The sequence below is a fragment of the Gekko japonicus genome, unplaced genomic scaffold (assembly GCF_001447785.1).
Source record: "Gekko japonicus isolate JY-2015 unplaced genomic scaffold, Gekko_japonicus_V1.1 scaffold1528, whole genome shotgun sequence".
Lineage (NCBI taxonomy): Eukaryota > Metazoa > Chordata > Lepidosauria > Squamata > Gekkonidae > Gekko > Gekko japonicus.
This window is the reverse complement of record NW_015173179.1, coordinates 251,838-279,556: the sequence shown is the minus strand read 5'-3', so window position 1 is coordinate 279,556 and position 27,719 is coordinate 251,838. Positions and strand designations below refer to the sequence as shown.

The following is a 27,719-nucleotide window of genomic DNA, read 5'->3' as shown; positions in this document are numbered from 1 at the left end:
AACAACCCTTTTAAAACATTAACCCAATTATCCAATCTAGAAAAATCTACAGTAACATGGTTATACTTAACTTACAACCCTCAGGGGAACGATAGATATAAAGACTTTTTCCCCCCTGTGTGTGCAACTATTAATTTTCTAAGCAAACTGGGTGTGGTTTTTTGTGATCAGTGCACCCAGAATAGCTATAGATTTATTTATTTTTTACATATTGTTTTGAAAGGGCTGCAGGTCAGAGGTCTGCTCTAAAGAGATGATTTTTTTTTTGGGGGGGGGTTAACAAGAAAAATAAACAAACAAAAAGCCTATCAGGAATCTGAGATAGGAAGAAAACAATTAGCCTCCTCGAAGATGGAGACCTGGCTGGAAGGATTTAATTGGAAGGGCAGCAAGGGCAAAGAAAGTCATATTTAAAGAGAGAGATGCTGTCTCTGGTGGGTCATTTGAATTTCATCTGCAGAGTAATTTCCACGCCATTTAGCCCTATCCGTAGCAGGAATAAAGAGGACTAAACAGGTTATTAAACTGACAAAGTCATACAAGGAGTGGGGAGGGATCTGGCCATGTGGGCAAGACATTTGATAAAATTCAATGATATGCAAAGCTAAATTAGTGACAAATCGGGGAATTCACATATTTACAGGGTGATACAGAACAGCAGTAGGAGAAGGGGCTGGGGGAAATACAGTTGGGTTCATCATGATGTGTTGAAGATTAGTCTTATAAACAGAAGACAAAAACTTTAAAAACATGGAACAGAAAAAGAAAGAAGTAGTGGTAAAACAGCTTTCTTTTACCTTTTCCCATTTCCTTTTCTTTCTTTGTTTCTTTTTTGCTTGGCGTTTTAAGTGTCACCAATTCCTTTCTCAAGCAACAGTAAAATCCAGTCCGGCAGGACTGACAGCGGGAAGTGTTAATCCTTTAATTGATGCTATTAATTGTCTAATTTACTCACTGCAGATTAAATACATGGATTTTTAATCAGATTTTCATCAAAGCTCTCCCCTGTGAAGGGTACAGCATGCTTACGACAAGCAACCCCATATATTTCTCTTGAATTACACAATGCATTAAGGGTGATATTTCCCCTCATCTATGCTTTTCTTAAAAAAAAAAAGTCAAGAGAAATTATTATCTTTCGGTATCCTCAAAGTATCACCCTTACTTTAGCAAGTTGATTGATTTATTACTCTTTTAAATGGAGGCCCTTCAATTCTTTTTCTTTTAAAGCTCTAGTGAATAAGACTTTTTGTTATCCCTTGAAACTCCCGTGTTTAAATTGGGGACTCTGTGTCTTTTGCATGAGAAACCAATAACAAAACATGGCAATAGGAAAACGAGAGCAGAGGGTTTAAATGCTGGACACACAAAAAAAGTTATCCTAGCAGAACAATTCTATACAATTACCCTTGGCCAAACCTCAGTAGGCTTTCAGTAGACTTAGGCTGAAGGAGCGCTATTAACATACCGAGGAAAAACATTGACTTCAATGGGCTTAGACTTATTTATCTAGGATGTTTTAATCCTACCCTTCCTCCAAGGAGCTGAGGGTGGTGTACATAGTTCTCCCTCCTCCAGTCTAGCTTCACAACAACCCTGTGAAGTAAGCTGAGAGAGAGAGAAAGAGAGAAAGAGAAAGTCGCTGGTCCAAGGTCACCCAGAAAACTTTATAGGATAGTGGGGATTTACACCTGGGTCTCCTAGGTTCTTTCAACACTGTAATTGCAGTAGCACACTAGATCTCTGTATAGGATTGTGCTGTTAAAACCCAAATCTAATGAACTTTGGGCAGTCTGGGATCTTATGGTCCACTTCACACATGCTCTCAGTGGCACAGGATGCCAGCTCATGATGCAAACTCATGATGTATGTAAACCTTCCATCCAGGGCTATTTTTGGGCAGGAACGCACAGGAACGGAGTTCCGGCTGGCTCCCAAGTTGGCCACGCCCAGCAGGAACTCATTAGCATAATAGGCCACACCCAACAGCAGAAACTCATTAGGATTGGCTACATTAGGGGTGTGTGGCCTAACATGCAAAGGAGTTCCTGCTACAAAAAAAGGCCCTGGGTTTTGACCACAAACAAGGTAAACAGAATAACAAGCAAAAGGTGGGTGTGGCTGGATAACCACACTTCTGGTAACATGTGGGTGTGGCCTAATGTGCTAATGAGCTGTGCTGTCAGGGGTGTGGCCCAATATGCTAATGAGTTCCTGCTGTCGGGTATGGCCTAATATGCTAATGAGTTCCTGCTGGGCTTTTTCTACAAAAAGAGCCCTGCTTCCATCTGTGTGGGCAAAGCTGCTCACATAGGGCCTTCGTTATTCAGTGGGCCCTCTACTTCTCCATAACTGTCTTCAAAACTGGGAACAAAGACATCCTGATCTGAGTCATGTGTGAGCACCCTAGATCACATGACTGCTGACTAGTGTCAGCTACTGAAATCAAATTCACTTCACAATGGTGATAATATTATTCAACTGCTGGTGATAATATTATTCAACTGCTGCACTTTTTTTTAGGATTGGTGCAAACATCTAGGTAAGGTTGTGGATATACATCTAACTAATGAGATGCCTGGGCAGACAGAAGAGCTATTTATAGACTTCCAGCCATTCAGTGAAAGACAAGTTGGTGTAACTGGGACATTTGGAAGTCTGAGCTGTATCTAATGAGATAAGGGTTGGCACTTTCCATGAGAAACTCCTTGGCTTTTAAAAACGGCAGGAGGATAGAAAGCTTTTCTTTTCCTCATGGAATTACAGTGAAGGGAAAGGTTTTGCATTTCTATTTGAAGACTGAAGTGCCATTTTGAGCAAAATGGGGCAACTCAAAATGACACTGCTGTGTTGGAAGGAGAACTCAGAATAAAAAGGGAAAGGACAACTTGGAAGCAAGGGAGGAGAGCTTCTGTATGCAACTGATTTATGTGCGGTACAATAAGTACCCAGTAAATGTAGTTACAGGTGGGTATTTGGCTGGGATGGATCCCGTTGCCAGCCTGAGCCAGACTTCTTGACCATAGTTCAGTTCCAGTAAGGCATACCCTGTAGCCACCCTTTCCGCGTACTTCTCATCATTTGTGTTTTCAGACTGGAAAGCCAGCTTGTCTATCCCATCAACCACTAGGTAGCCAGAGAGGCGTGGGCTGCGTGATTCAATGGTATATTCGAAAATGTAAACGCCAAGGTACGGCACACGGAACTTTCCGTTTGATGGGACATAGGAGGAACCATAGTTGACGTCCAGATTGTTGAACCGAATAGGGCCAGGAGTGTTCATCCCATAGGTGTGCGAAGCGAAAAAGGCCACCATGGGTGCATATCTGTAAGATCCCTTTGAGAAATCTGCAGAGGAAAGAACAGTTAAGGAGAAGTCACTCTTCCAATCTATTTGGTCAAAACTAGCTATTATTGTGAGAGGGCTGCGGTGGCTCAGTAGTTAAGATGCTGAACTGCAAACTGGAAGGTCCGTAGTTCAGCAGTCCGAGACCCGAGTGCCGCATGATGGAGTGAGCTCCTGTCTCTGGTCTCAGCTCCTGCCAACCTAGCAATTTGAAAGCAAGAAATTGCAAGTAGATAAATAGGTACCACTTCGGTGGGAAGGTAACAGCGTTCTGTGCACCTTGGTGTTTAGTCATGCCGGCCACATGACCACGGAAATGTCTTTGGACAGCGCTGGCTCTTTGGCTTGGAAATGGAGATGAGCACCGCAACCCTAGAGTCAGATTCGACTGGCTTTCGAGCAAGGGAAACCTTTACCTTTACCTAGCTATTATTGTTGACACAGTTCTGCCGCTGAAGATGACATCCATGCGTCTAGTTTCCCCCCCTTTCCCTGTAATGTTTAATCAAATTTACCGCATGCTATGGTACCATCATGCTGTGAGCTCCCCATCTGCCAGCAGCCAACAGTGTGGAGAAGGGATAGGTAAACTCATAGCATGATGATGTCATGTCAGCAAGGCAACTTTAACTTATTATGGGGAGGAAGGGAAGAGCCAGACACGGAGCTTCTATTTTCAGCGGCAAGCAGGTGCCGTTGTAACATCTAGATCCATCTTTTGTCTCCTATCCCTCATTAGTTGCTGCAGATTTAAATGGCATCAGCTCTGCATAGCAGACATTGGGCAGTTGCAAACTCCCCCCCCTCCCCAGCCCAGGAAGCCAAAGAAGAAAAGCAGAATGAATTCCTAACTACTACACAGAAAGCAATTTTCTCCACAATTAGCATCAAATGCACCACCGCCAACAAAAAGCTTTTCTTTGGGAACAGCAAGAAAATTTCAGTCTTGACTGTGCTGCGTTATTAGCAAGAAAAGCTCTCATGTCTCTCTCCCCATGTCAGTATCACAGATTTCTACAAACCTAACGTGTGTGTGTGTGTGTGTATGTGTGTGTGTGTGTGTGGTGTAGCCTAGAATTGTGCTTGCAAGTTCTTAACAAATGCTGGAGCGGTTTAGAAAGCTTCATAATGAATGGGGAAATGAAAAACATTCTTTGTTTCTTTCCTCTCGCCCTTAGCATATAAACCAATGCCTGCGCTGCTGTAAAAATGATTGAGAAATACTGAAATAGTGGCTGAAAGAGGCATAAAACACACATTTCATATATTCTGGATGCAAATCTTAGTTTATTCATTTTTATGGCAAGTATCACCATGACAGTTACAGCTGAAATGAAATTCTCAGCAGAGGAGAGTCTATGTTGGTATCTGGGCTGATCAGTTTTTGTGGTTGCTGCTGCAAACTTTGCATTTTAAGGGGCTTTTCACACAATACATTTTTGGGTGTACACTACAGGACAATCTATATGTTATCCATAATTCCCTCCCATTTCTTTGTAATATAAAATAGCAGTTGCTCAATTCAGGCATAACGTGAACCATGTTTTTAATTAAACTATCATAGGTATGGTAGTCTGAACAACCATTAGTTAAGGTGTGTCAAACCCGGTCTGGAACCATAGTCTGAAGTTGTTTCATTAATCAGTTAGTCAGGGCTATTTTTGGCCAGGAAAGCACAGGAACAGAGTTCCGACTGGCTCCCGAGTTGGCCACGCCCAGCAGGAACTCATTAACATAATATGCCACACCTAACAGCAGAAACTCATTAGGATTGGCTACATTAGGGGTGTGTGGCCTAACATGCAAATAAGTTCCTGCTACAAAAAAAGCCCTGGGTTTTGACAACAAAGCAAACAGAATAAGAAGCAAAAGGTGGGTGTGGCTGGATGAGCACCCTTCTGATAACATGGAGGTGTGGCCTAATATGCTAATAAGATATGTTGTCAGGGGTGTGGCCTAATATGCTAATGAGTTTCTGCTGTTGGGTGTGCCCTATTATGCTAATGAGTTCCTGCTGGGCTTTTTCTAAAACAAAAAAGCCCTGCAGTTAGTCTTAACTATGCTTCTATGTAATGTATGAATGCAGGTGTTCTGGTTGAATCCTGGCTCATTTCCAGGCACTGCCCTTTCTGGCTACATAGTAAAGGCACTGAAATGAGCATTTGTTGAGCCAAACCAGGATTTTAGTTACCATCTACGAGATGAATCCTAACTTTATAGATTAATCATAGTTGAAACACGTCATGTTTTTATGTTATGTCTTAAATTGACCCAGTGAGTTCTTTCAGATGGGTTGTTCCTCACCAGCTGTCCCCCTGCTCAAATCCCTCCATTGCTGGAGGCTTTTCTGTATGGGAAGGGGGGAAATAGATGGATTCTGGTGTCCCCCCTCTTTGACATTTATAGAGTTGCCAACTGCCCCTTAACTGAGACCGATTTCCCACTCGCTGCTGCTCCGCGCTCACTCTTCCCTTTGCCCCTATCGTACGTGTCAATTTCACACTATGTGCTGCGCGGCCGCATTTTGCCCCACAGCTTCGTCCAATTTCCCCCCGCGTCTACTCAATCCTCAAAAAAACAGGATGGAGTAGACGTGGGGAAAATCAGGAGAAGCTGCGGGGCAAAATGCGCCCGCGCAGCACATGGTGTGAAATTGACAGGTACGATCAGGGCAAAGGGAAGAGCCAGCATGGAGCAGGAGCTTATGGGAAATCGGTCGCAGGCATAACAGGATGCTATTTGCTGTGGTGGAAAGTGCCATCAAGTCGCAGCTGATTTACAGCCACCCCACAGGGTTTTTAAAGCAAGAGAGGTTCAGAGGTGGGTTGCCATTGCCTGCCTCCACATCACGACCCTGGTATTCCTTGGAGGTCTCCCATCCAAATTCTAGCCAGTGCTGATCCTGCTTAGCTTCCGAGATATTTGCTAGGTGATGTTATTTACCTCCAGTCCATGTAAAGCTTCACCGGCCATTTCCACGGCTTAAGCCTCTGTTAAAGGGGCAGGTCATTTCCCCCTAGGTTTTAGGCAATCCTAGATTTGTGGGAAAGCACTGGGGGAGAAGGGAGGTCTACCACTGATGAGCCATAGCTCCTCCCCAACAAGTCTTTGTATTATATGTATTAATGATGCCAAAAGAACATTGCATTAGTGTGCTGCAGCAAAACCAAAAAGCAAAGGGATAATTATGTAGTTTCTGTGTACAGAGGACAGGAACTCAGTGAGTGAGGGATGGCCGATGAGGAATGGGAATGGGCACTGAGGAAAGGGATAACTGGCCCTAGTAATTCCCTCGCCTCTACCATGGTACTCAAGGACGGAGTTTGGCAACCTTCTCCTCTCTGGGGTGCCTGCAACATGGAGCAACAGGAGCAGGAAAAAGGCTCTGGGAAAAACCTAAAGCTATGGCAGGCACAGAGGACGGACTTCCAGCAGTGAACTATACAGACACTGAGGGAATCAGTGTCATCAGTGTTGGACTGGGAGTCTCAGAACACCAGGGAAGTACTTCTGGAGATCTTTTTTCTCAGTACACAGAGATCTCACTCACTCAGGTTTCCTCATTCACTTCTCTGCGAGATCCATGGGGGGAACCTTTCCTCTTTTTTGAAGTGGGTGGGAAAGGTTTTGCAAGTGGGAGGGGGGGATTCTACACGCACGTCAAAGTCCCCAGGCTCATAAGGAACCACTGGGTTGGGTGGGCTACTATACTTGGTCCCTTCTATCTATCTAATGTAGTAATTACTAGCCCACCAATTTGCCCTTCCTTATTTTATCCTTTCAACAACTGCGTGGGGCAGGCGGGCTTGAGAGGGCATGACTAGCTCAAAATTATTTATTTTTCACATTTGTATCCCGCTCTCTCTCCCCCGAACAGTGGCCAACAGCATACGAAATACACCAATAAAAATAATACAAAGATACAATAAATACGTAATGTTTAAAAGATAAAACGGTTAAGAAAATCTATCACCATTCGCAAAGTTGGAAACAGGAGGAAGTTCCTGGAATAGGAGAATGGATCAAAAAACTACTTTTTATGGTTGAAATGGATAAGATGACAAGGAAACTGAATAATATGGCAGCAGAAGACCTTTTTTTTGAAGACTGGAAAGACTTAAAAGGATATTTGGGAAAATACTGGGATGTGAGAGACAATTTATTTTGCTTTGATAACTATTGAGTATAGAAAATTGTGAAAAGAGAAGTTTCCTGTTGAATATGTAAAGGTAAAATAGGAGTACTTAAGAGTAACCTAAGGAGTATGCAGGAGGTTGTAGCACTGTGGGATGGTGAAGACACAGCTGAAGTATACCAGCTGCCTGGTGGATCACAATCACACAAAGGCCACCTGAAAAAGAGCATCCTTGCATGCCCTGTGGAACCTGGGAAGGTCCCACGAGGCACACTTGTCTCCGGGCAGCTGCTTCCACAGGATGGGGGCCACTACCAAGAAGGCCCTCACTCAGGGTTTTTTTTCTGGGGGGATGCGCCCGAATGGAGTTCTGGAACCTCTTTGACAAAACTCTTTTAAAAATGTTCAAAAGTTCATGGGTTTTCAGTATACAGACTGAAAACTTCATTTCCCTCTTGAGAGTTCCGGCACCTCTTTCCCCCCCAAAAAAGCGCCCTGCACCCTTTGTGACACAAGGTGGGCAGTTTGTGGACCAGGGACCTTCAATAAATTCCAAGAGAAAGATTGGAGAAGATGGGGAGGATCATGCCAGGAGAGGTGGTCCAAAGGTAAGAGGGTCCCAGGCCATTTAGCCTTTAAAGGTAAGTACCAACACTTTGAATTGGCACTGGAAACTAACTGGGAGCCAGTGCAGCTGCCGAATGATAGGTGTTATATGCATTGACCAGGACACTCCTGTCAGCAATCTAGTGGCTGAGTTCTGGACCACTTGCAGCTTCCAAAATGTTTTCAAAGGTAGTCCTACATAGAGCATGGTACAGCGGTCCAGTCTTGAGGTGACTGTTACTGTGAATTACTGCGGCAAGGTCCTCCTAAGATATGTAGGGAGCTAGTTGGTGGGCCCAGTATAGATGGTAAAATGCAGCCTATGTCACCACGGATATGTTCGTCCATGGAAAGCAAAGCATCGAGCCATACTTCCACATTCCTGGCCAAGTTGATTATAGACAGATGGACCCCATCAAGGGTTGGTAGAAGTGGCCACTCCAGTGGTCCAGGCTTTCCCAGCCACATAATCTCTGTCTTAGATGCAGAGGTCATTTCGGGGGGGAACGCAGTTCCCCCGGGTGAGGTGCAGGGGGCGGGGCACATGATGAACCCCCGCCCCCTGCTTCCGGCTGCCCCGCTTCCAGCCCTCATTCAGCCAGGAGGAGGCAGGAGAAGAGGGAGGGTAAGTTGCTTCCTCCCTGCCTTTCCCCACCCCTGCCTGCCTGGGGCCAGGGAGGGCCTTGGCGGGGCTTCCTTGCACTCCTGCTGGCCTTGCAGGTCTACCGCCGGGCCCCTGATGTCAGGGGGTGTAGCATATGCTAATGAGTTATGCTAATGAGTTCCCCTAGCTCTTTTTCTATGAAATGACCCCTGCTTAGATGGATTTAGCTTCAACCAACTCTCACCTAGCCATTTCACCACTGCATCCAGGCAGGAAGCCAGGACCGGGATTCTGGCTACTGGCCACATCTTAAATAAGAGGTAGAGCGGGTGTCATCGGCATATTGATGGCACCCCACTCCAGACCTCCTGACAATCTCTGCCAGAGGGCACATATAGATGTTAAATAACATTGGGGAGAGAACTGACCCCTGTGGAACTCCACAGGTCAGGGCCTGCGGTGACAACCTCTCTCCACCCCTGATTACCTTCTGGGCCTGACCCTGGAGGAATGAGGAGAACCATCTTAAGGCCGTCCCCCTCACACCTAGGGAGGCTAAGTGTTTGACCAGGACTAAATGGTCTACCATGTCAAAGGCAGCAGACAGATCTGACAGGATCAGTAGCACCATCCCGCCTGCACCAAGGTATAATCAGAGATCAACAACCAGAGCAACCAGAGCTGTCTCATTCCTGAACCCTGGCCGGAAGCCAGATTGGAAGGGATCTAGGGCAGATGTCTCATCCAGGAATTCCTGGAGTTGTTCAGCCACTGCTCGCTCAATCGCCAGAAATGGAAGATTAGATACTGGGCGGTAATTGGCTGGGTCCCTCTCATCTAATGATGACTTTTTCAGGAGGGACATCACCATTGCGTCCTTGAGGAAGCTAAGGAAAGAGCCCTGGGAGAGTGAGAGATTTATAATGTCTCCCAAGGTTCCTCTTACCACTTTCCTGGAGGCTTTCACCAACCAGGAAGGGCAGGGACCCAGGGAGTAGTTAGTAGGCCGCACAGCCGATAAGACCCTGTCAACATCCGCTGGGGAGAGTGGCCTGAAGGAGTCAAAAAACTGACCCAACTGCACACCCGGGGCCCCTAGATTCCTACTGACTCCAAACCTGGCAGCAAAATCTTGGCGAAGGAATGAGACTTTTACCTGAAAAGAACATCGCAAATGTGTCACACGGCTAATAGCCAAAGTCATCCAGTGATTTCCAAAGCAAAATGGAGGTTTGAATTCAGGTTTCCAAGAGCCTCCTGAACTGGAAAGCCCAGCCTAGCCCAGTCTCGTGAGATCTCAGAAGCTAAGCAGGATTGGCCCTGGCTAGTATTTGGATCGTGAGGCAGAGGCAGGCAATGGCAAACCAGCTCTGAACCACGTCCCTTGCCTTGAAAACCCCACGGGGTAACCATAAGTCAGCTGTGACTTGATGACACATTCCTTCCTTCCTTCCTTCCTTCCTTCCTTCCTTCCTTCCTTCCTTCCTAGAGCCAAGTCCACCACTCTTACAAGTACCCCTCACTAGGATTCATCGATATTCTAAGATCTAATAGCTTGTTCCCTTCGCTGTTAACTGGAGGAAAGTCATGGCATGTAAACAATAAAACAGGGGGAGGGGGTTGATCACAGCCAATAGTGGTTTCCAACATTCTCCCTGCGGGATCCTAGCCCACGCTGATTTCATTTCTGGAGGAACTTAGGGTTGCCAGCCTCCAGGGGGGCCCTGGAGATCTCCTGGAATTACAGCTGATCTCCAGATGACAAACTTTCCCTGGAGAAAATGGCCGCTTTGGAAGGTGGACTGTGTGGCATCGTATCCCACTGAGCTCAATCTCTCCCCTCCCCAGACGCTGCCTCCCCCAGGCTCAACCCTCAAATCTCCAAGAATTTCCCAACCTGGAGTTGGCAACCCAAGAGGAGCCCCTCAGATTCTTTCAGGGAAACCTGGTCCAGTGCAGAGAACTTGAACACGTTATCTAGGGCATAGGGTCAGTTTGCCTGGGTCACTGGCTAGGGCACCCTTGTTGACTTTTGAGGCCTGAGAGTGCGCCCTGGACTCCTGGAGTGTCCCCAACACTTTCCAGTGAGACCTACTTATTATAAAGGAGACCAATAATGGTGAACCTTTGAAAAACTTGCTGCTGGTGGGAAACAACTATAAAGAAGAAGAAGAAGACCTGTTTTTTATAGCTCACTTCTCTAGAAAAGAGAGCCAGTTTGGTGTAGTGGTTAAGAGTGGCAGAATACCAACAACTACTAGCACTTTAGTATGATTTTATAATTTGTTTTAATTGCAATGTTTTTAATGTAATTTAATGTAATTGCCTGTTTTTATGTAAGCCGCCCTGAGCCGGCTTCGGCTGGGAGGGTGGGGTAAAAATCTGAATAAATAAATTAATAAATAATCTGGAGAACTGGATTTGCTTCCCCATTCCTCCTCCACATTAGGCCAGCTGGGTGACCTTGGGTCAGTCACAGTTCTCTCAGAACTCTCTCAGCCTCAGGGGAAGGGAAAGGAGTTTGTAAGCCAGTCTGAGACTCTGAGTGAAGGGTGGGGTATAGATCCAATCTCTCCTCCTCCTCCTCCTCCTCTTCTTCATCATCATACCTCACAGTGTGTCTTGTTGTGGGGAGAGGAAGGGAAGGCGATTGTAAGCTGCTCTGATACGCCTTCCGGTAGTGAAAAGCTAGGTATAAAAACCAACTCTACTTCTTTTTCTTCTTCTTAAGAAATTGTATTCTGAGGAAGCTCATGGTATCTGGGGGGATGGTTTGAAAAAACCCATTGCTCCAGCTTATCACAGAGAAAGTTAATCATGGTAAATATTGCCCAAATGCTATAACCATGAGCACAAACCTCTCCAAGCTGAGTTTTTGTAAAATGGAAGGGGCAGCTTTAGTTGCACATGTAATTTCCCAATAATGCAATTTTCACAGCTTTTGTACTAAAAATTGCCAGTTAGCTCTGGCCTATTTATGATAGTACACCTCAGCTAACAACCATCTTGCTCAATCCGCCATAGGCCTCGGTGTTATCTTTTTTTTACAGGGAGGCCAGAGAAAGAGATCAAATTTTACACTTTGTGATGCGGGACCCATCAAAACAGAGGATCGTGGAGCATCTTCGGGAACTGAGCGTTTTAAAAACAGCTCTTCTGTTCAGACTGAACTGGTGCTATTGTTCAGGGAACCTGGTGGCTCTTAATCCCTGGACTACAGGTAGACAGGCAGTGAAAGAGATTGCTTGATTCTGCATATACTTGCCTATGGCGGCAGCATTTTCCTCCATCATCTTTGTACTGCAGGTGACTCCTCCGAAGGGATAGCGGCAAGCACAGACAAAGCCCTTTCTTTCATTGACACAGGTCCCTCCATTTTGGCAAGGGGAGCTGCTGCAGCTCAAATAAATACCTGCATTTAAAAGGAAAGAGTTTTATGAAAGAGTGACATGAGTTTCCGTTGCATTCACACACACACACACACACACACACACACACAGAGCGTGTAAGGCTCTGAAGACACTCTGAGCTTCCTAATTCCAAATTGGTCTTAAAAACCTCCCTACATTAAGGATAGCCCCTTTCTTGAATGGGGAAGGGAGAGAAGACACCAATCCTTGTTTGTTGGCATATATAAACTATGCCATTTTCGAAGATTCTGCGCTTTGTTCCCCAAATAATATTTGCCACTGGGGAATTCAGTCGCTGCGGTTCTGATGGTATCGGGTCTCGTCTAGCTAATCATTTCTCGTTTCTGCCAGAGTTTAAGGCACAGGGGAGACACTCAGCCCTTGCCGGCGTGCTTCAAGATACTGTCAAATTGCATTTTATTAATCATTTATATACCATTTAGTGCTTGAATCGTCCAGCTCCCCTTTTACAGGTGGGAATTTGTACAGTGGGCTCAGTTACACGTTATGCTTTTCCCCATGTTTATTTTAAACTGCCTTTTTTCCTTTCTATTAGCAAATGCAGCCCCCAGGATTGTTTGATCAAGAAGGAACATGGCGTGGGGAGGGGGAGGGAGGGGATTTTTTTCTTCTTTCTGGGAAAAAGCCACCCCATGGCTTGCTTTAACTCCTTTGAGGAAAACTTAATGGATACCTGTATTTTCCCCCCCAGCAGGGGCAAAGCAGCTCCCCCACCATGAGAAAACAGCAGGGGGAGAAAGGGTTAAAGCCCCTCCTCCCCGTGCTGTTCTCTCCCTTGATCAAACATTCACGGAGGCTGCATTTGCTAAAGAAAAAAATGTTGTTTAAGATAAACGAGGGTGCGGGTGAGTGGGAGAATGTGTAAACTGAGCCTTGCATCTAAGTGACAAGGCTACCCAACTAGTCCAGGGCTGAACATTCAAATGCAATTATCCTGTAGTGAAGGAAACAGGCATGATCCCCCCCCCCCCGCTCCCCAATCACACTCTTAATGTGTGGTCTGGATGCTCTGCATAGCCATCTGAAAGCACAGAAGTCTGAACTGTCAGAATATTCTGGTTTTTCAAAAAAAGAGAGGAAAGACCATGCAATTAAATGGAGGGCCTGCCCGGTCCTCTGATGCAGAAACAGGAACTTTGTGTAAGCATCTGAGTTGGATGCCAAACACAACATGACATCGAAGCCATGAAACTGCCCCTGGTTTATTAAGTTCAGCACTGTATGCTTTGACTGGCTCTTTAAGGTCTCAGACAGAGGTCTTTCACATCAACTTCTACCAGATCCTTTTAAATGGCAATCGCAGGGATGGAACCTGGGGACTTCTACTTGCAAAGCAGATGCTCTGCCCCTGAGCCATGGTCCCTCTCCATTCACTCTTGACCAGCATGGGGTTTATTTTGAATGCCACTACCTGAATGAAAGCCAGATGATGCCTTCTCCATACAACCGTGGCAGTGATTCCCACAGGTCTACTCTACATTGAGGATAAGTTTGCTAGTTCAGTTCTGAGTTGCTGTGGGTACATTTGGAAAGGGGGGCAGAGACTTCAAAACAGTATTGGATGATGCCATGATGTCATGTCCCATTAAAAACCCAGAAGTGATGCTCTAGGACAGGGGTGTCAAACATGCGGCCGACAGGGCAGATCAGGCCCTCAGAAGGCTCCTATTTGACCCACAAGGAACAGGCTGTCTCCTGCTTCTTTCTCCAGTTCTGCTGCTGCTGCTGCATCACTGTTTGCTTTCCCAGACTCTCTCAATTGCACAGGAGAGATAGATAGGCAAGCTTCTGTTCCCTGCACTAGCTGAGGCTCCCCCCCTCCTAGGGGGAGGGAGGGAACAAGCCAGAGTTTGCTTTCTGACCAGGCTGCCTCAACCACACAGGAGACAAAAGCAAGCCTTTCTTCCCCTCTATAGACTGAGGCTCCTCCCCTTCCTCTGCTCAGCTGCCTCAATCGCATGGAAGAAATACAAAGTACCTTTAAGACCAACAAAGTTTTATTCAAGGTATGAGCTTTTGTGTGCCTTGCTACAGTGTGTGTTTTGTTGGGCTCCTTATGCCAGGGTTCTCCTGGGAGCAACTGGGTCCTCCCCCCCTTTTCACTGTATTCATGCCCTCATGATCCAGTCTTTCTCAGTAGGAAAGCCATGTAAACTATTTAGATGAGGAATAACAACAAGCCAGTGAGGTGGATTAGGCTGAGAGTGTGTGTCCAGACCAAGTTCACCCAGCACATTTCCTTTGTAGACTGGGGATTTTGAACCTAGACTTCCTAGGTAGCAGGCTGACACTGACCACTCTACATTGCTGTCTCTCTATTCTTGCACTGCCTCATAGGAGTTGCAGATATTTCTCTAGTGAAGACTATAGTTTTGTAGACAAACACATAGTCCTCAGTCTGTGTCAGGATGCCTTCTCATGTTCTTGACCAGCACACAAAGCAATTTATGTACAAAAGCTCGCAATGCCCAGACATTTTATTGTTTTCCCTGGGTCCTAGGCTCAGAACTGACATTTTATTGTTTCCCCTGGGTTCTAGGCTCAGAACTCCGAGCATGAGCTTTCTGTAATGAATAAATCAAAAGTAGGTTTGCAGCTTACAGATACACACCTGAACAGCATACTCAAGATTGCTACAGCACAGACATTTTCATACAATAATTCAGAGCAAGAGGTGTCAGTTATCAGAGACTGTTAAATAAACAAAATATTGCAAGAGTGCTAGTGTTTTAAGCATGTTTTATATAAAGTTTTAAAAAAATCTTTAATTGTGTTTGTGTCCTTTATAAAGTTTATATCTCCGCTACCTCGCATTACATTTTATGACACACATGGCCTGGTCGAAGAAGGTCTCATTTATGTCAGATCCAGCCCTCATAACAAATGAATTCGACACCCCTGCTCTAGGATTTCACATGATCTCTCTGGTGAAAAACCACAGAGATTTGGGATATTCCTTGAGTGTTGGTGTGTTGCACCTATGATATTTCTGGGTTCCAGCTGGAAGTGATGTCACAGCATTGTGCGATGCCCTTCCCCCAACCACCCCCACTCCGATGACTGCCAGTGGGGGGACAGGACATGCCAGCAGGTGTTTGCCCACAAAATGGCAACCTTAGTTGTGTATGAATGAACAACCTGTATTAAACTGAAGACTGAGCAAAAGTTTCCTATTGGCAAAGCCAAAACTTCACTTGCCTTTGAATGCACTTGTGCAGAAATGTTGACTTTAAAAGATCTGTATTGTTGAAACAGAACAAAGTGCTAAGCCACATTAGAAGCCTTTTCTGGTATATCCTGTTCTGCAAAGGAGCATGCACATTTTGTTTTCTTATATACAGTTAGAAGCAAGAGTCAGTAGCAACCGGGAACCTCCCCACCACCCGACCCCTTGAACTGTCCTTTGCAAAGCAGTGTTTTCTATCATCTCAGGATTAGACAAATTGAATTACCGGAGACGATTCAACGAGCTCAGCCCTTAAGACTCCTAAGCAGTTACAATAAGACAGTGCGTGTTCTTCCAACCAGACTCCGAGTGGGACAGTCCCTGGGTCTTGAAAGAATAGCGCAGGATCGCTCAAGAGGTAGGTGGGTGTGGGTGATGAAAAGGGTGTTTCAGAATAAGTGCTGATTGCCGGCAGATGTGTGGAATTGCCTCTTTTCACAAGCACTTCACTGGTGCTCTAAGCTATCTTTAATTTCCAGCCCAGTCATTTCAGATGCCGTCAGTACTCCGGCAGTGATGAATCTCAGTCTGCCAGCCTGAATGCAAAGCTTTTGTGCTCTTTGTACAAAGCGCAGCCCCTCATCTCCTCCCCTACCCTGAGTTTAGACTGATGAGGTTTATGGACTGAAACACGACGAGAAGTTTCTGTATGACTTAAGTAATTATTTTCTCTCCAATGCACTGCATCCCATCGATCACAATAAGACCCAGATACAGTGAGGCAAGAGTGGAGTTCAAATGCCCAGAACAGGAGAAGAAACGTCAGCTTGCTCCAGTTTACAATTAGGGTTTGCCAACAGATTAAAAAAAAACATGCAAGCCTCCAGATGTGACCACGGAATGTGGCCGATTTCTCCCACAGACACACGTGTGCCTGGGTTGCAACATTCAGACTGCCAAACGGCTCATGTGACTGAATGCTCCTTCGTACCACAAAAAGAATAAAAAGATCAAGCAAATCAGGAAAAAGGTTAGGCTTGCGCACTTCTTCACGCACTTGTTTTCTGTAAATGGAAACATCTTCTTACCCCCATGAATGCTGAACAAACTCAGGAGTCTTTTGAGTCCAGTAGCATCTTAGAGACCCACAAGATTTTTGGGGGTACGAGCTATTGAGAGTAAAGCTCCCTTTGTCAGATACAAGCAGGAATAGAGATCCCTGAGTGCTTATATCTCAGTCTGATTGTTGGAGGGTTGTGGCAAAGAAAGGACTCAGGATGTATGATGCACAATGTAATCAGCTTGATTAGAGCTGGGGAGAAATGCTGAGGGGAAGAAAATCTGCATTTGACTCCTATATCTCTATTCAGCCCTGTGGGGTCTATTGTTCTGAATTTGTGAATGAACTCAAGTTCAACAGTCTCATGTCTTAATCTCCCCTTGAGGCTTCTCTGTTTGAAAGTTCATAACCCCTCACCCCACAGCTTCTTGGTCTCTAAAGTGGTACTGGACTTGAAACTGGCTCTTCTATTGCAGACTGACACAGCTGCCCTCTGAAAGTATCAGGACTCTTTGGTGAGGTATCGTGTCAAAAGCCTCTTGAAAGTCCAAGGGGAAATTCCTAAAGCACCTCTATGTGGAAACTACTTTTCCACCACTCCTCAGTTACTTGAGGGCAGGCAATTGGGGCTGGGGATTGGTAATTCCTCACCCTGGGCAGAAAAATGGGAGGTCTACTGACCTCTTGGAGGTTTGAGGAGTCCACCTTTCTTCTTTAGGAAGGCTGTGTGGTTTTCTGAATTCATGATTACTTTTGTTGTGCATGCTTAACATGCTGCCTTTGCAAAACTATGGTGTAGGTTTTATGTTTCTAATTATTGATGTACATCGTTTTGTGACATCATGTGCTGTAACTGTCCCTTTTGGGGATGTCCTGTAAAAAAAAACTTATTTGTGTATGTTGCTAGCACTGTCATTCTTCAGGGTTTCGTTTCCTCCTGGGGTCTCTGAGTGGGAAACAGATGCAGCTTTGTCTCAAATGTGTAAATGCAGATGCAATGTGGCAGGGTATGGGTACAGGGTTGCCAGTTTCCCCTGGCCACTGTCAGGGGCTGGAAGGAGTAGGATGGCCAAATCCAGGTTGGGAAACTCCTGAGGACTTGGGAATGGAGCGTGTGGAGGACAGGGAGCTCAGTGGGGTGCAATGCCATAGAATCCACCTCCAAAGCAGCCATTTCCTCCAGGGGAACTGATCTCTGTAGCCAGGGAATCCCCAGGCCCCAACTGAAAGCTGGCATCCCTATCATGTTTTGAATCGTTGGTAATGTATTGAAGGACACTTGTACTGTTCAAATCCTTTTTTTTAAATCCACTTTTCTGTATGCATTTATTTGAAAACCTTTTACTCGCTTTTCTCCTACAAACAGGAGCAAAAGGAGATCCAGTTAAATCAATAGGCCATTGCAGAATAAATGACTGAAACATGACTGCAATTCAGTGCGCAGAGGAGCCTTCAGCAGTCCATCATTGCTGTGTGTGTTGGTGGGGGGCAGGGGGGGAGAAGAAACTCTGTCTCTGTCCTTAGTGCAAGAGGCTGGGCATTATAAGCTTGCCCTTGCTGAAATATTGGAGGGTATGTGGTGGTATGAAGTTTTTAATGTTGTAAGCGCTGCAGGAACTGTAGCAGCCTCAACATTTGTGGAGTATAATCAATCAATCATCCAATCAATCATTTAATCACGGGGAAGCACCCCCCGTGTGTTTCTGTGTACTGGCTGCCTTCCCTTGTGACTTCCTGTGGAAGAGAGAGATGAATTTACAACAGCTTTGTGCTGCATTAGGTCCCTGTTCCCTTCCTTGCACAGGTCTTTGTACAACAGAACGTTTGGAGGATTTACAGCGCCATTGTTGTTCCTTACGTGTCTGACCCATGACCCATTCACCAGGCCTGATACAGAGGCTCAGCTGTTGCTATTGATGAGGAAGGAGGGTTGCCAATTGTGCCCTGGAAAATTCCTGGAGATTTGGGGGCAGTGGCAGGGGAGAGGGGTTTGGGGAAGGAGCTCAGCAGGGAAGGGATGCCACAATAGATTCCACCACCTGAAGCTGCCATTTCCACTGCAGAAACTGTAGGGTGAAGATCCCTTGTAATTCCTGGAGGGCTCCAGGTCCCACCTGGAGGGGTATGGTCACCAACCTTTAGGTGGGTGGTGGTGGTCTGGAGGTCTCCCAGAATTACAACTGATCTCCAGGTGACAAAGATCAGTGTCCCTGGAGAAAATGACTGATTTGGAGCTTAAAGTCTATGGCATTATACCCTGCTGAGGTTCCTCCCCAAACCCTGCCCTCCACTGGCCCCACCCTCATCTCCAAGAATTTCTCAACCAGAGTTGGCAACCCTAATGGGCAGTTAGCTTATGAGGCAGGGAATAAGCCAGCCTTCCTCTCTTCCAAGGGGATACTGACAGCAGCAATAGCAGCATGTTGGGCTGACAAGATTTAATTTCCTGGCTAGGGATAGGGAAGAACCGCATTTTTGTGGTTCGTTTCAGCTCACGATTTGTGGCTGAACTACGAACTGAACCACGAACTGATACAAACCAGGAGCTTCGTTTGCAAACCGAATCAGTTCATTGACGTTTGTGACCCCTGCTTTCTGCTCCCCGCTGCTTTTGGAGGGGAGGGGAGCAGAAAGCAGGGGTTTAAATGGATCCAAGCCATTTAAATCCCTGCTTTCTGCTCCTGGAGAAAAACAGCTGAGTGGCAGGAAGCAGAAAGCAAGGATTTAAATATCTCAGAGCCATTTAAACCCCTGCTTTCTGCTCTTCACAAACCGCCACAAACTGCCTTAAAATATGTGGAAGTTCATGGCGGCTCTTCAGTTCATGAATTTTGGTTCATGAACCAGGAACAGGCCAAAATTCTTCACAAACTGATGTTCGTGAGCTGGTTCATGCCCATCCCTACTGCTGGCACATCAGTGCAATGATGCTATTGATCCACATCAGGACACTAGACTTCATTTCAATCTTAGTGAGTTCCAGCACCAGGGAGGGTACACAAAGGGTACAGGGTGGAAGGCAGGAGTCCCTCCTTCCCTCCACACCATGGGTTCAGTCTGAACTGGGACTCTACTGCACTTTTATACAGGAGTTGCCACCGAGGACTCAAAACTACAGTATGGTTGCAAATCTCTGTACTAAACTCACGTGAAGTATTATGTGCAGTTTGGCCCTAAACCGGGCATGTGTAAACTACAAGCACTGAACCAACTCTAGTGTCTTTTCTCCATCAATCGAAACTACAGTATGGTTCAAATCTCTGTGCTAAACTCATGTGAAGTATTATGTGCAGTTTGGCCTTAAAGCGGGCGTGTGTAAACTACAAGCACTGCACCAACTCTAGTGTCTTTTCTCCATCAATGTGGAAGTCCCTTTGATTTCAACTGATCTTATTTTTCTCTAAATTGCATGTCATATTTATACACAACACAAGCCCTTTGGGAGCAGACTGAATGTTTGTGTGAGTGTGTGTATAATGGTGGCAAGCTGTGTTCCTGACTATGCTTGTTCACGAGAATGACCACTTATGCATCTACAAGTGTATATATGCTCTTTCCTTAGTTTCCAGTTACATGAAGAGTGTCCATATATGCTTCTGGCTCTTTCCACATATTCCAAATATCCTGTTTGGGGGACAGAGCTTGATGCCGTGACTCCCTCTTTCCCCCTCATGCATCCACTCTACCCCTGGAGAATATGAAAAGGGCTAAAGAGAGCAGGACTAGTCAATCCAAAAGCAATACAATACTGAGTCACAGACCAGTTTATAAATGTAAAGTACGTGTTGCTTCTGTCTCAGTAATTTAATTGGGAGCCAATTATGAAAAATATTTTGGTCTATTGATGCTTTCAGATTACTTAACTAGTTATTTTTGTCTATCACCTAACAGGACTGGAAGAGTCCATGAGCAGCATACCCATAGTGAAGTCATGTTTGGAAGGCCTGGTGTTTCTGCACCACTATGGACCTACTGCTCTTGGAACTGCTTAGTTCTCTATTAGGCAGACAGTGTCAGCGTGCAGTGCTTTTCCTCCATGCTAAATTACAAACAACAACAAAACCCTCTTTCATCTGTCTCCTGTCCTATCACACTAAATATGCAAAGTTGAAGCATGAAGAGTCAAATTGAATTAGGATAACGATCAGTCTCTTGCAATTAAAACACAAGTGCAAAGCATACTCAAAGAGGCACTTTGGCACCAAATGGCAATGCAACAATAGAAAGCCTGGGTGTCTGGACAGCGTGTGTTAGAATGTATGTTTAAAGCTGATAAAGGTCTTTTCTGCTGCTATAGACAGACCAAAATGGCTACCCATCTTGATCTAAAGTTAATATCTTATTCTGTGGTCCCTGTTTTCCCCCAGCAGGGTTACCAGGTCTCCTAAGAATCAGATTCTGACTAAGGAGGTTAGACCCTGCCAACTCAGGGGTGGTGCCTGTCAGACTATGGGATGAAGACCAAAGACAACCAGACTCTTAAAAAAGAGACATCACATTTCTCATAACTGGTTTCCAGTGCAAGTGATTTATTGTGCTTTCCAATAGGTTTATTTTGTCCATGTTAGGGTCCATCTCTCATTTCCATTCCTCCATAGAAAGTAGTAAGTAGGACTAGGAGAATATGCTGGGTAATGGTGACAATCTACACCTTAGAATAGGGGTCCCCAATCTTTTTGAGCCCATGGTTGCCTTTGGAATTTTGACATAGGGCGGTGGGGGCAACCACAAAATGGCCACCGCAGGAGGTGCACCCTACCACAGAATGTCAGGGAGTGAGGTTATGCATGATTCTAATAGTCACTCTTCAACATTTCAGGCAGAAGCACTGTTTATAACAGGATGCTTTTAAAATGAACATGCTATTTTAAAATGTTTTCTTGCATATATACACAGCTTACCTTCAGTCAGTCAGCGAAGATCCTTGTGCTGTGGTGGCTGCTGCTCCCAAAGCAACATTTTAAAAAAAAACCTGCTCAGCCAATGAGAAAGTGTACTGGACAAAAGCCCCATCTGGCCCCACCCACTTTCTAAAATCACTTGACAGGCACCAGGAAAGGTGTCACCACACACCATGGCACCCACAGGAACCACATCAGGGGCCCTCCGCTTTAGAATGAAGAGCAAAGGCTGGGAATGGGCCCTGAAATCATCCTGAAGTTTAGCTATTCTCCTCAGAAGCTGTAAGGAAGAGGTTCAATCTTGAAAATCTGGATCATACCTAAAACCCCACCACTACCACCAATAAGAAGCTCCAGGGCAGTTTCACAGAGTCAGTTTCCTTGAAGGACCAGATTCCTGACACACGTGACAGTAAAATCACGCATGCATGAGAAATCTTGCATACTTTGCTAAAGTATATTTTTTCCACTCTTATACACAAACATCAGATTTAATCAGTACAATACTAATGTTATTGCTGGCTGTTTGGGGGAAGGAAATGTAGTTGCAGGACTTAGTATTGTACAAAAGTGTTACTGGGTTGCAAACCTCCAGGAGGAGGACACTGGAGACCCCCCCAGAATTAAAACTGATTTCCAAACTACAGAGATCAGTTCTCATGGAGAAAATGGCTGCTTTGGAAGGGAGACTCCATGGCAACTCTGGACTGGGAAATGACTTGGGGTTTGGGGAAGGCACAGTTTGGGGAGGGGAGGAACCTCATTTGGGGGTATAATGCCATAGATTTCCCCTCCAAAGCAGTCAATTTCTCCAGAGGAACTGATCTCTGTAGTCTGGAGAACAGCTGTTATTCTGGGAGACCTCCAGGGCCCACCTGGGGACTGGCACCACGGCCTCCTGCATTTGTAGGTGTGATACCCTTATAGTGCTGCTCTAAGAGACCAAGGAGAGGCAGTGTGCAGAAAGAGGCTAAGGTTGCCAGTCTCCAGGTGGTGGCTGGAGATCTCCCGGAATTATAACTGGTCTCTAGGTTACAGAGATTTGTTTATTTATAATTTCAATTAATTTACCACCCTTCCCTGAGTTCACAGGGCTCAGATCGGTTCCCCAGGAGAGAATGCCTGCCTGTTTTGGAAGGTGGACTTTATGGAATTCTATTCCCCCCAAAACCCCACCCTACCTAGTCTCCACCCCCACCCCCCAAATCTCCAGGAATTTCTAACCCAGAGCTGGCAACCCTACTAAGAATGGATTTTCCCTCTCCTACCTGAAGAGTGGCAGAGAAGGGAACTGAGGGCTGATCTACACAATACATTTTTAACAAGCTGTTTCTGTGTTCCTTGAACCCAAATTGCCTTTCTAGCAGCCACACAGCAGCTGTGTGAAATGTCATTTAAAAAACCTGCAGGTACAGCCCCACAACCTGAGACCTGTGAAAATAAGCTGGCCAGCTCAGGACCAGCCCAGATTTGTCTGTTTTTGTTTTTTTGGCTTTTTGGTTGTAATTTTTTTTGGGGGGGTCCCCAGGTTTTGAAGTGTAAGCCACTTTTATCGCCTCTGGGGACAGTGCTCAAATAGACAAATAAATAGGAGGCAAATTCTGAGGTAAACAACCCACACGAGGCTCTGGCTTGAAGAATCCAAATTGATCATCTGGCAGTACCATCTTGAGGTACTGTTGCATCATGTATATGTGCTTCTTTAGAAAAAGTTAAAGAAGCAAAGAGGCACCTATGCTGGCGATGTTAGTCCTAAAGCAGCATCAGTGCCTCCTGCAAATCACATCTCCCTTCTGAGCCTCACCAAGCTTACTGCTAGGGTTGCCAAATGGGGCCGGGGGGCGCCGGGGTGGGGAATCCCCCGCTTTGGCGTCCCGATTTCTGATGCAACAGAATCGGCCCCCGGGGGAAACCCCACCCCCGCGTGCACGTCACCCGGACGTCGCACGCTGGGGGCGGGGCCACAGCCATTTGAGGGGAAAAAATAGAGTTTCCCCCTCAAATGGCTGTGGCCCCGCCCCAGCGTGTGACGTCACATCCGTAGATACGTCGTGCGTGCGCACCGGGAGGTCCCCAGGAGTCCCCCGCCGAGGAGGTGAGTACCATTTGGCAACCCTACTTACTGCTGGTGTGTTGCAAGACAGCTTCAAATAGGGTTACCAGCTCCAGAATGGGAAATTCCTGGATATTTGGGGGTGGAGCTTGGGGAGGGCAGAGTTTGCGGAGGGGAGGGAGGTCAGCAGGGATGTGATGCGATAAAGTCCACCCTCCAAAGTGGCCATTTTCTCTGGGGGAACTGATCTCTGTGGCCTGGAAATCAGTTTTAACTCATGAACACCTCCAGGCCACACCTGGAGGTTGGCAATCTGAGCTTTCTCGCTTCCTCTTTCTGCCCAGATCCAGACCTGTACAAACCGTTCCTTTCAGCCCTCAGCCTCACAGGTTGGTATAACTTCCTTCCAAAATAGGCCTAGCATGACAGGCCATTACTGTCCATTAAGGAAACACTTACTGTTCATTAGCGACTGGCAAGTTCTACAAGAACCTAGCAGGGGAAAGGGGGCTTTCTTTTTGCTTGGCACAAGAGAACAGCATGCTCCTTAGCAGTGCAGCAATCTACCCATTCCTCCCAGCCTCCTGAAAAACTCCTTTGCCACCTAGATGTTGATTGCAAGACTGCCAATTGTGATTGAGCAGCTCCAGCCAAAATGCAGTCAGCCTCCATTCGGCAAAGATGAAATACAGCCAGCAAAAAGACCAGAGCATTTCATCTGTGCTGCCGCCGCTGACTTGTGTTGTTTCACTGCCGCACAGAAGATGCTTCCAGGGGTTTAAGGCAGAATGAGTAAGCAGCCAGATATGAAATAAAGTGGAAAATATTATTGAAGCCTGAATCCACTTTAAACTTCTTGCGTGCTTGATTATCAGATGAACTGCAAGCACTTGACTTTAGGTTTGCCTTGAGCGTGTGCACCGAGGTGGAAGGAATGGAAATAAAAGAAAAAGATGACCGGGGGGGGGCAAAAAAAGGAAAGAACGAAAATGGCCATACTGTTCACCAATTTACCTTATTGTGTCCCAAACAATGACATTTGGCCAGAACTATTTCTTTCAAAAGGCTGTTTTAAAGTGTGATCTTGTGTTGCTGATTCCAGATAACAATTGGTGCCGTTTGGACGGATCAGTCTTGGGTTACAGGATTTGCAGGTTGTGAGCAAACCACACACGAAATTCCCTGCCTCCCCACACCCCAGACTGGGCACCTTAATAGTAAAGGGACCTATTTAGCATAGTGGCTAGAGCTGAGATACAGTTAAAGTCTTCTGTCACAAACATACTAGGTGATCTTAGGCAGGTCAGTTTGCCTCAGTCCCTCTCTCTCTCCACCTACCACATGCCAATAATAAAACTGGTCTACTCTACAGGGCTATTGTAAGGATTACAACATGTGGAGCACACTAAGCTATATTGAAAATAAAATGTGGCATCATCATCATTATCATTATTATTATCTGGAAAAAATTCCAATATCTGAATAGAGACCAGGTTACTGTAAGGCCCTTGAAGATTATTCAGAAGGCAAGAAAGGCCTTGCTACAGCAAACCAGCCCAGTATCTTGCTTTACACAGTGGCCAGCCAGTTGCTCTGGAGGGCCAATATAAAGGGCACAGAGAGATGGCAAGGCCTTCCTCACATGTTGCCTCTTAAATTCGGAGTCCAGAGATTTACTGCTGCTGTACACAGAGGTTCCTCTCAGTCATCATGGCTCCTGATTCTGTCGCACCCAACAGCAAGCTACAATATTGTGCAGTCATTTATACAGTGACCAGGCTTCCACTGCTGATTTGATGATGAGAGTACGCATATACCAAAATGCAGAACAAGGAAAGAACCAGGGACGGATTGGTCATTGAGGCCACTGGGAAGAGTTCCAGTAGGCTAGGGCTGCCAAGTGGGGGCGGGTGGCGGGTAAACCCCTGCTTTGGAGGCCTGATTTCCGCTGGCACTGAATCGGGCCCTGGGGGGGAACTCCACCCCCTGAAGCGCAGCATCACAGGAAGTGACATGCACATCGACCACGTTGGGGGTGTGGCCCGGATCGAGGAGGGAAAACTCTATGGTTTTCCGTCCCACGATCGTGGCCATGCCCTCAACGTGGTCGACGTTGCACGTCACTTCCTGTGATGTGCTAGCGGCGTGTGCACGCTTTGCGTGCGCACGCACACATCAGGGGACGGCTCCCGGAGCCGGCAAAGCCTCCCCTGCCGGTGAGTATTTTGGACTTGGGAACCCTACAGTAGGCTGATGGCCTGGACACAAACTTACTAGGTGATCATAGGCAGAACATTTTGGGTGGTAGGGCATTGGGAAATTGGGGCAGGGGGGATACACAGAGAGAGAGAGATGCTGTTGTTAGGCAGGTGAAGAAGGGAAGGGTCTTTCCTTACCTGCCGGCACAACTCCCACAGCGGGAGTTGTGGGGCATGGGCTATGAGTGAGGCGGCACTGCCCCTAAATGCCCCACTGTGGCTACTGGCCTGCTGGACACTGCTCCCCACTGGGGCCACTCCAACCGCAGGAACACCCCCTGCCAGGGTCACCCCAGCCCAAAGAGAGAGGCAGGTATGAGCTGGAGGCATGGGAAGAGAGGGCTCGCCATGGTAAGGGGTGCATGCTCCCAGCTCACTCTCACCTACTGCAGCCTCACCACTGCAAGGGACACCTGCCTAGTCTGACCTCACCATGGTGAGGGATGGAACGGGCCTACCCAGACTGGCCTCCATCAGCTGCCCATCTTGATGGGGCACCTCCTGCTCAGGGAAGCCAAGCAGGTTCTCCCTCCTTTGGGAGGACAGGTCTGGGCTGCGGCAAACACAGGATAGGGTTGGGGGCCTTTTTGAGATCTGCTCCCTCCACCATCCACCCCTGAAAACAAACTTGTCCTGTGGGGGCTTTAATATTAGAAATTGTTTTATCTGGAGGTTAGGCAAGGACAAAAGCAGTAGAGACAGGGTTGCCAGGTCCCTCCTGACAACCAGCAGGGGATGGTAGGGACTTACCAGGAGCAGGAGAGAGGCCTGGGTGATGCCCCTGGCAAAGTGGCTACATCACTTCTGAGGTGCACCAGAAGTGATGTCATCACACTGTGATATCATGGAGACACTCAGATATTTGGGCAAAAACTCTATGGTAAAAGTGGCTTATACCATAGAGCTTTTGCCCAAATACCAGAGCATTGCCCAGATTTCACCAGCATGGCATCACTTCCTATATGTGCTGGAAGTGACATCGTCACATCACTGGCCAAGTTGCTTGGGCCTTCCTCTTTCTCCTGGTGAGTTCTCCCACGGGCCAGCTGAACAGTGGTGGTGGACAGGGCCCGGTGGCAGGGGGTCCCCACCTCCACTGGGGGAAGTCTAGCAACCCTTAGTATAGATTAGTGTCCTGAAGAAGCAGCTGTCTGCTTCAGAATGTTTACTCAGAATGTTTACCCATGATATTCAATGGAGCTTATGCCCATTGCCGCCTTAATGTAGTTTGAAAGTGCACTTGGTTTCCAGAGCTCAGAAAATGGAGGAAGTGAAATAGCCATGTTCTGGTTCAGTACATCAGCATTGATGTATTATAAGGTAGAAGGGCAAGTGCTTCATTCTTTGGGACTCTAAAACATCTAGTAGGAACATACCACAATAATGGATCTGATTAATCAGACTGAACTGTGGCATTCTGTTTCCAACAAAAAAACCCAGACAGATTCTTCTAGGCCTTTCACAAGCAGGATATCAGAATTCCCATTATGGTTGCCAGGTCACCCCTAGCCACCAGTGAGGGATGGGGGAGTAGGGTTCCCAGATCAAGGTTGGGAAACTCATAAAGATATGGGGATGGAGCCTGGGGAGGACGAGGACCTCAGTGGGGAACAATGCCACAGAGCCCACCCTCCAAAGCATCCATTTTCTCCGGGGGAACTGATCTGTCTAGTCCGGAGATGAACTGTAATTCTGGGGAACCACCAGGTCCCACCAAGAGGCCGGCAACCCTAACCCCCATGTTGGTTGATGCAGGTGAGCAGCCGTGTTGGTCTAAAGCAGAAGAAATTTTTTTTGAGAACAAATTCACACCATGAATGAACTTTTGTTGATCTTAAAGGTGCCACTGGACTCAAAAAATGATGACCTTATCATCTTAGCTTGTTATTCCTGTTTGCATCTATTAAAAACATTTCATTGTATTGTATGCGAATTTGCTGTTCAACCTCTGCCTTATATGTGTGGACTGGTAAGTTCCATTTCACTGTGTCTGAGGGACTCTGTGTGCACATGGAAGCTCATACCTTGAATAAACTTTTGTTGGTCTTTAATGGAGCCCTGATGTGCGCACATGTGGCAGCCTGCCCATCCCTGCCACACCCCCTTCCTCCACCATGCATGTGCTCACTCCCCTCGCTGTCGGGCACCTCCTTTTTCCT

General features: G+C 46.4%; 1 protein-coding gene across 1 annotated transcript in view; it reads right to left on the bottom strand.

Moving 5' to 3' along the window:
- Window positions 1-2,281: 2,281 nt before the first annotated feature.
- Window positions 2,282-27,719, bottom strand: part of MMRN1 (multimerin 1) — a 114,212-nt gene continuing 88,774 nt past the window's right edge. The window contains exons 6-7 of the mRNA XM_015422577.1: window positions 11,957-12,103; window positions 2,282-3,348 (exon numbers count right to left, since the gene is read on the bottom strand). Coding sequence (XP_015278063.1) covers window positions 2,927-3,348; window positions 11,957-12,103 — 569 coding nt within the window. The 3' untranslated portion in view covers window positions 2,282-2,926. The remainder of the gene's footprint in view (window positions 3,349-11,956; window positions 12,104-27,719) is intronic.